The 9,815-nt window shown below is 33.2% G+C and overlaps 1 protein-coding gene across 3 annotated transcripts in view; it reads right to left on the bottom strand.

The window, feature by feature from the left end:
- The window catches only part of LOC128885444 (transcription factor CP2), a 33,029-nt gene extending 26,252 nt beyond the window's left edge, over positions 1-6,777 (bottom strand). For 2 of the 3 annotated variants that reach the window (XM_054139495.1, XM_054139496.1), the window contains exons 1-2: positions 6,319-6,777; positions 187-264 (exon numbers count right to left, since the gene is read on the bottom strand). In XM_054139495.1, coding sequence (XP_053995470.1) covers positions 187-264; positions 6,319-6,341 — 101 coding nt within the window. In that variant the 5' untranslated portion in view covers positions 6,342-6,777. The remainder of the gene's footprint in view (positions 1-186; positions 265-6,318) is intronic. The other variant, XM_054139497.1, reaches the window with a different exon arrangement.
- Positions 6,778-9,815: the final 3,038 nt, after the last annotated feature.

Genomic DNA, 9,815 nt, shown 5'->3' with positions numbered 1-9,815 from the left:
GACAAACTACGTGCAACTGACAGTATCGTTTCGGAGAATACAGTATTCGAAATAAGCAACTCGGTTGGGACTGGCGAATAATGATATATAATAAAGATACATTCATTATTTCCTGAATTTCAAAATATTATGAATGATATTATATCGAGTGGAATTTTGAATTTGTATTGAATAGTTGAATCTTACTTGGAATTTTGCTGATTTTCAGGCGATGGTGCTTCTTGCTTGAAAACCGTCAGCGATGGCAGAGCGAGTAAGGCTTCGCTGTAAGCAAACAAGAAACACTTGCTATAATTTCGAATCATTCTAAGCACGTTTTCCGCACAGTTTATTGGCGTGCGATAACTCAGCGCAATACAAACCTTTTTTCGCACGTTTCGTGAGACGCAATTGTCACTCATCTCCAATTTTGTGAAATCCATTTAAATCTCGCGTCGACAATTTTAAAAACTATGATGAATCCTCTCTAAGAGGCGTGAAAATTTCCTGTTTAATTAAGCAACGCATGGGTGATCCATACTATTTCTTGGAAGTATTTGTCTTGTATTTAGTTGGTGCATAATTATCCGCCATTCTCTTTTTTAATTTTATTATGAAACAAGAAACATAAAAATTCAACAGAAACATGTTTAATTGTTTATTCTGGAGCGTATTCGCCATCTACTTCACCTACTACACCAACCCAATATTAGATAGGGATGATAATAATGATTCTCGGAATTGGAGGGTGTACAGATAAAAAAGTAATGGTTTTATAATTATAAGTACACGTACACTTACTGACAAAAATTAAGAAACAAAATAATCGCTTCTGAACCAATCGTGTATTCTTTTTTTTTTATCGAGATATACAGGTCAAAAATAAAAGTAGCACGAAGAAATAACATTTCATATGTCAACGTACTGTAAGTAAAAATAAAAATTAAAAACTTAAAAGACTTTTTTCATGAGTTCTCTTAGAGTTTTGATTCTGTTGCTGTTACCTTGAAGAAAAGAGAATAACAGTTGAGCAATCGAGTTTAAAAAAAAATATCACCTTACAGAGATAAAAATTGAAAACACAGAAGACCTTTTTCTCTGAAATTCAATTTTTCCCAATGAACATCTAAATTTTTAATTTTTATTTTCGAAACTAAGCGTTCTATGAATAAACTGTACATATAAAAAAGTATCGTCTCATCGTCGCGAGATGAAAAGTATTTCGCGATTAAAAATGATTGGGAAACGCTGATGTAATGCATCGTTTTCGGCGCATGTGCAATCTTAACGCGTTTGTTTACCACTCGCTAAGTTTACACCGGCGAAATGCTATTCAAATCGGCTCCGGTCTTCGATCAGAGAATCTCCTATCCAATATTAACCGACAGATTCTAGTTTCCGTTATCGACGTTCATTGATTGAGATTTCGTGACGCAACCAACCGACCAACGATTAACTATAATTTATTCCAGCGTTTCTCAACCTTCGTCACTGCAATATTTGTCTTTTCAATAATAGGGGACGGCGGTTGCAAAAAAATTTAGTTGCAAAAAAACGTTAGTGTTACTTTAAGCAGGCATAATTATTCGAGCTTTATTGGCTGATGCGTTTCAATTTTGTAAGTGGTACGTTACTAGAAAATGTGTGAGTAATTATGTGTTCACCTTATTTATGGAGTTGAATTGTAAAAAAGCAAGTTTTGCGAAAATAAGGCCCCAAACCCAAGGAAGTATAGAGTTTTGCAAGTAAACCACGTGATAAAATTTTTGTATCAAGAAACCGACTTCAGATACGCGTTTCTCGATCCGAAAAACGTTGAAAAGCATATTTTGGGCGAGATCTAAAAATACAAATTTTTTGATCGAAAAATCAGAAGGTAACCTTGAAATTTTCAGCTTTTGCAACTATTTATTTTTTTACTTCAGAACCTTAAATGGGAATTTGATGAAATTTTAACTGAATGTCCACCTTCATAATAGGTACCCATAAAAAAATCGGTGACCCGCTACGAAAATGTAGGAGCTTCAAAAAAAATTCGCGAGTGTTTTTGAGGCTTGTAATCTTTGACCCGAATTTTGAGGGTGATAAAACCATCTGAGCGTTTTTTAGCACTGAATAACTTTTATCGTCCTTTAAAAGAGCTTTCCAACGGCGTATTTGTTGAATAAATCGGTTGAGAATTGAGGAAGTTATGGACGTTTAAAGTTGACAAGTTAATCTTCGGTCACGATTTTGGTCAATTCCTCAGCGTATTATAGGAAATAAAAAAAATATTATCCAATCATCACGGAATTCGGTATCTATAGGGTTTTTTGGGTGCTGAATCCGAATATGGTGTTATTTCTGCTTTAAAAAATTTTCCTGAGGTAGTTTCCCAATGTTGTTAGTACCAAAAGCGGTTTTTTTTACCGAAAACTTGGAAAATAATTTTCCCAAAATTTTTTAACTATTTGTACTGAATTTCGCGCACCGATTTCAGTGCGAATCAATAAAAATATTGGTTTTTTGAATATTTTTGCGAGTCCCCTGCTTTTTTAAAGTCTAGAATCACCAAAAAAAGTTTTTATGACAAAATTTTTCACGATTATTGGATTCCGCGCAGTATATTAGAGCGAACCAAAAGTTCGTGTGTTTTTTATGTTGTTCAGTTTATGCAATTTTCTGAAGTCATTGAAATAACTTAATATGCAAGTGTTATACATCATTTTGTAGCTTTTGAAAAGATCTTTCGTATTTAATTATTACCTGCATTAATTTATTGATCGTTTAATTTTTGTTCGTTTTAGTAAAATCATGGAAAATTTTGTGATTCGAGTACTTTCGAGTGCGTGACGAGCTTTGTTCCCTGTAGGTATTGACTTTCAAAAGTACATACGTATAGCTTCAAAATTGTTGACAGCTTAATTGGTTTCCCTGTTTGGTCATTCAATTATTCTATGGAACATTTACTGTAACATATTTATGAAATTTTTATGAAACATATCGAAAATGAAAAAATCCAATAACATATTGGCTTATTTTTGCCACTACTACCAATAGAAATGGATAAAAATATGACGAATAACGGAGAAGAAACTTCAGATTTTCCAAACTTTCAAGCTTTTTAATTTCCAGTTTTTTTTTCGACGGTCTCACTGATGACAACAGCAAATTTGTTAACCGATGTTATTAATAACTAGATTGCGGATCTTTATGCAAAATGAAATCTTCGCGAAAATGGCTTCAAGAAATATTATAACAAATATCATAACGTGAACTTTTCGTTCAATCTTTTTTATATCCTTGCATATTGTTTACATTTTGTAGTTCTAGCACATTCCAATTTCCTTTAAATGCATAAAGACCCTCAGTCTATTAATAACAATGAAATACTGTGAGAATCATTATAATAATATGCTTCTTTCTTTCTTGTTCGGATATCGTCTTGAATGTTAATCCATCCTCTCAATAATCGACAATAGACAATTTAAAAAGAAGAAAAAGAAGATGCGTGCATAATGTGGTAAACCAATAAACACTGCTGAATATATTCGTACATGTCCGAGTGGTTTCGTGAACTGTACCTCTTGCAATTCATTTACAGATAATGATTTGTTTCATCATAGAAAATCCAGCGCGAACCGGAACGAGGTTACACGCGACTTGCATAAACCACGTATAACCATAATCACGAGCCAACGGTACGCCATTTGTTTGCGTACCTTGAAAACAGAGATGGTTCAAACTATAAATAAGACAATAAAAATAACTGACTGGAATATAAATAACTGTTTATCCTCGTGACTTTCTCTATAAAAATTTCAAATTTATGAAATATTTCACAACAAAGAGATCAAACGTTAATGTTCGATCGAACGAGCGTGGCGAATAAATTTCTACATGTTGGTTTTATTCGTTATCTATAATCATTCTATTTATAGATTTCTATAATTAATTTTGTTGTATTTTTTATATATTTTATCCAACTCTTTATACTTTCACTAGGTAAATTACTAAACTACGGATTTTATGCATCTATCGCATATGCATGCGAAATATCCGCAGGATACGTTCTCTTATGAATAATAAAACATTGTCGTTATCATTTTAATATATTTAACGTTTATCTACATACACCATAAATGCATTACCTATCTATTATAGTACATATCGTCTTGTAAACTACAGCAAAGTATAATAATTTAAACATTGCCGAATCCTGTAACTCTTTTTTCTTTTTTCCTCCTTTTTTTTTTTTAACAGTGGGACCAATTTCTGTAAATCCCCAGTCACTTTCTGTTTCCGCACGATTTTGCCAATTGTTTTTTTAATTATAAATTTTGTTTGTTTAGATCTCAAGTGAACAGAAACGACGTAAGTGTAAGATGACAATAGAAACGCGGTTCGCACGAACATTACAGTACAATTTTATTTTTTATCACTGAAGACGAAACGAAGAATGGTAGAATGGCTTGAGAACCGCTATGATAAGAGTGAAGTCACTAAGGTCAACTAAAACCGGAACATACCGGTTCGCCAATGCAACTAATTTAATATCAACCGCGCGAAACATATCGCGATAAGGCATTGCCGAAACGTACTGCAGAAACTTGTTTACAATTTGCTTTTAGCTTAATTTTATAATAAAATGACTGGCCAAGTGTAAAAGGAAAAGATAAAGAATAATATCAGACACATTTAGAGGAAAACTTGGTTTTAATTATTGATCTAATCTATTCAAATCTCGTTGCAAGAAATTTTAATTAAGCAAACACTATACGTCGCATTAATCCTTTCAATCTATCCTCTTTTCTATTTCTAGTAGTGAATTTTGTTTATTTTGATAAAAATCAAATGAAGAAAGTACTATTACGAGAAATTGTTTAATTTTATTGTACATTAAATGTTTTAATTATCACTTTAGATTATCTTCCATAATATCGTATTAATAATATCGTATTGCAAGAAATTTTAAGCAAGTAAACACTATACGTCGCATTAATCCTTTCAATCTACCCTCTTTTCCATTTCTAGTAGTGAATTTTGTTTATTTTGATAAAAATCAAATGAAGAAAGTACTATTACGAGAAATTGTTTAATTTTATTGTACATTAAATGTTTTAATTATCACTTTAGATCCTCTTATATAATATCGTATTAATCATTGATTACTTCATTGTTAGATAAAGTTAAATAAAACAGCCTATAATTTGTCACATAAAACTACTTTATCAAAGTATTGTAGTAATGTAAAGTAGAAATATACGACACAGTCAAATTTTAGTTTTCATAGTAAACTGATATTAATTATAGATATTATGTATGATACATAATTATGCTTTTTAACAATTGACAATTATAATTGACAATTAATCCTCACTTTTGTATGGCAATTGAATGTAACTCCAATTGAAAAATAATTTTAAATGGAATTAAAGGTTCATTTCATTTGAAATCTATTTCCAACAATTCGAATTGAAATTAATTTCAAACAAAATTAATTTCCAAATTATTTCCAACAATTAAATGTTCATTTCATTTGAAATTAATTTGAATAAATGATTGAAATAACTGATGAGATGGTTAAAAATTAAATTGCTTGTTATCTAACATTGCTTAAAAATAATTTTAAATGGAATTAAAGGTTCATTTCATTTGAAATCCATTTCCAACAATTCGAATTGAAATTAATTTCAAACAAAATTAATTTCCAAATTATTTCCAACAATTAAATGTTCATTTCATTTGAAATCTATTTCCAACAATTAGAATTGAAATTAATTTCAAACAATGATTGAAATAACTGATCAGATGGTTAAAAATTGAATTGCTTGTTACCTAACACATTGCTACATGAATATGGATGATGATGATGAAATAAGACCATGAAATAGACGCAGGTAGTGAATACCATTTACGTATTATTTGCAAGTTCTATATTCTATATATTTTATTTTACATATTCACGTATTTTTTTTCTTTAAATACAAGTTCAGAGTCGCATTAATTACTAGTGGTTATTAGCGACTCAACTTCAGTTAACATTATTATCAACAGATTATTTTTGTTCATAAATTGAATAACCATATTAACTGCGATCATTTTTTTAAATTGCCATCATGGCAATTTAATAAGAGTATGTGTATTATTATTATAAAAAATATGTACATTATAAATTTATATATACTTATATTAGACTACTACTAGTTCCGTGGAAAATGCCACGAAAACTATTCATTGCCCTGGAAAGTCCAACAATTAATCTCTCTCGTAACGCTGTTATCGACGAATGCGTATCAGAGCAAAAAATACTATCGTTGTTTATCAAGAGATACATTTTCTTCTAAGTCTGTCACTCACCTACTTTTCAAATATTGATGCATGCTTTCCGTAGCTCGAGAGTCAGTCGCGATTCCTCTTCGTTCAAAACATTTAACAACGGAATTCCATCGATTACTTGGTATGTTTGCACACACTCACCAATCAAACGTTACCAACCACTTCTAACAATCGCCGCCGCTTCGATTCTCACGAAAAGGATGCTTCGTTAACTTCATTAACTTCGTTAACGAGACATCGAGATTCCAGTTGAAATTTCGCCGGGTGAATTATTACAACGTCACGTGGGCGCTACGATTCACGCGGGGCTTCTAAATAGCAAGTACGAAGAAAGTGGAAAGTGATTCACCGCAGCAAACGAGAATTCCAAGAATAACTGGTTCCACGGTTAGGAACGGTTCCAGGAATTGGTCCGTCGTGGACTTTTATCGCGAGTCACGTGCTGTACGAAATTTTTCATTCATGAAAGATCGAAAAGATCGCGGAACGATACACCGGAGCGTCAACAAGTCTCGCGTGCCACGTGACTACTAACACGCCAGCTGATGTTCCCAACGAATCGCGTTCCACTTTCTGTCTTCGGTAAATGTTGCCGCACCGAGGACGGGGGCCAGGTGGGGATACGTGGTATGAAGAAGTAGGGCCGTTTGAAAGATTCAAGCTACCCGAAAGAAACCAAGTAACTCGAATTTTTCAAGCTACCCGAAAGAAACCAAGTAACTTGAATTTTTCAAGCTACCCGAATAGAATCGAGCGGTCCGAAGAAACCAAGCGGCCCGAAAGATCCGGGCAACTCGAACGGTTTCAAGCTTTTCCGAGTACACGTGTTAGTCCGCCGCCGAGCAACAACGGTATCATAAAATGGACGTAGCAAACTAGACCCAAAGAAGGTCGACCATCATTTTCCGTGTTTCTTATCGGATTTTAACGAATGTATCACCGATCGATTCCTTATGTTATCCCGATGAAAATGGCACCAGACACGATACAATTCGGATTATTTAGAAGGAAATTATACGGAAAAAATGATTTGCACGCTTTTTGCCTGTCTTCGTTAAAAACCGTCCGATTGACATAGTGTTTAGTAACGTTTTCATTAGGAAAACGTAAGGAATCCATCGGCGTTACTCCCGTAATAATACGATGCATATGGAGTGAAATCGGGTGATTACTGAAAGCCATAAACTATGGATGGAACCATCCAAAGCGCACGCGTGCCGACTTTAACCCGCGACGGACCTCAAAGTGTCCAAGCAACAACGTGTGAAATGTTTGTCATGATATGTTCACTTTTTGTTGTGTTTTATAAAAGTTAAAGAAGCAAATTGCACTACCGAATTCCTGATGTTATACTGATGAAAATGGTACCAAACGCGATATAATATCGATTAATCTAAGATTTTTCTGCCGTGTAACAGGGTGATATGTAGAATTTACATTACACGAATAATTAATATTCATTAAAATTCTTCAGAAGAAGTACCTTCGAATTTAGTAGCAGATAATGGCGGTGTTAGTGCTCAACAAAATTAGTCTAATATAGAGAAGCGAGGTAAGTTGATGACTTTGAGCAAAATAATCATTTATTACTTCAATACGAACATTCCGTTGCAATTCGTAATTTATTCTGATTAAGTAACGTATTCTTTATTGAATATAAATTTAGTTAAAGTAATTTTCTAAACAAACCAGAGGAAGAAAATATTTTTTTTATTATATATAATACTATTATTATTATAGGTGCAAATTCGTCATCTTACCCAATGCAGTAAAGTAAGATAATTGATTGTTAATTATAGAAATAGTTTTTATTTAAATCGTTTTTCCAAACTGTTTTTTCTTCGTCTTTTACTTATAAAAATTTTACTTTTTTCCCCTAATATTCTTAAATTGATTAACGACATATCACTCTTTGATTAATGTTTATATTCTATTAATAGATTCTCCATATGTAATTCTCTCTTCGTTATCTCGACCTCTATAAAGTTGTTTTGATAAAAAATAAATGAATCGAAAGGTCGAATACATTATTTTCTGAACCCATTAGTTGCTTTAAACAGAGTCGCAGTATTTATAATAATGTCGAAACAAATTTAAGCAATATTGTATGGCTCGCATAATAGTTCATCCCACATACGTCTATTCCTTTTTTTACGTACATTTTAACTATGGAAGAAGAGAAAAGTAAACAAGTCGAGCAAAATTCACTTGTCGTTACATTTTTCAGCAAGTTGGAAAATGCTTATATGTTTTTAATGGTTGAAAACCATTCTGGTTTCGTTTTTCATTTTTCAATGTAATCAAACGGAAGTGAGTGAGTACGGATACATTTTGCGATTGATTACATTAGTCGTTGAGCTGATGGATCGTGTAAGCGTTTGATTGCATTGGTCGCTGAGCTATGACATTAGTTTCGCGTTAATAATAAATTAGTTTTGCCTATCCTGTATTCTAGTAAGTCGGTTTGCAACCACTATCGTCGAATCTATGATCGAGGACCTGTAAGTTTTTTGCAGTGGGAAGAATCGAAGAAAGCAGTAAAGCGTGAATCCGAAACTCGACGAAGTGCTAGGTTTGAAGTAGTTAACGTTCTTTTTGATCAACTTAATAATTTTTAATTACTCATCGACTTCGGAGGAAACACTCGAGGACTGAACTTACTTCCCGAGTGGAATCGCGAAATTTTGCCCGGTATGCTAATTGAACGAGTAACTTGAAAGTACAAGTGAGTTAGTAGAGCCGGACGCGAGAATTCTGTAGACTTATTTCTCAATTGATTCCGGGGCAGAGGAACGCACGCGCGTGTACGCGCAAACACTCGCTAAGCGTCTGTGCTCAGCGTGGTTTCGAATTGTGTATGCCATCCGAGCGTCGAAACATCGGCAACTATGTTCGGTTCTGACCGGATTTCTGACTCGACGGAGACTCCTTTTCCGTTTACCCTTACAAGTTGTAAGTTACAACCACGCTTCGATCGAGATTGCCATGCACTCGCGTGCTGGAATCTGTCGGGGAAACCTACGTTATCGGCGACCAGTTGTTGCTGCGAAAATCTTCGTGATCGACTGGTGGCAGACATGGCCAACAAATATAGTGGTGGACAGATTTATTGGCACAGCATGATTGTTATGATTATAAATGGTTATAACTACTCAACGAATTGATTTAAAGAATTCATTTTTCGATATGTTCGAATGTTATTTATTCTAGTTACTTATTGTATATTAAGATGGAATAATATAAGCAAATTGTGTACATAAAATAACACCAAAGTTTGTTTCTTGACCATTGCACATTAGTGTAGCACGATTGTTATGATTATAAATGCTTGTAACTATTTGTTATGATTATAAAGGATTGTAACTTTCATCAAGATGGAATAATATAAGCAAATGTGTACATAAAGTAACAACAAAAGTTTGTTTCTTGACCATTCCATATTAGTGTAGCATGATTGTTATGATTATAAATGCTTGTAACTACTCAACAAATTGATTTAAAGAATTCATTTTTCGATA

This window comes from Hylaeus anthracinus, unplaced genomic scaffold (assembly GCF_026225885.1).
Source record: "Hylaeus anthracinus isolate JK02 unplaced genomic scaffold, UHH_iyHylAnth1.0_haploid 11981, whole genome shotgun sequence".
In the NCBI taxonomy this organism is placed as follows: Eukaryota; Metazoa; Arthropoda; class Insecta; order Hymenoptera; family Colletidae; genus Hylaeus; species Hylaeus anthracinus.
The sequence above is the reverse complement of the archived record's forward strand: the minus strand, read 5'-3'. Positions and strand labels throughout refer to the sequence as shown.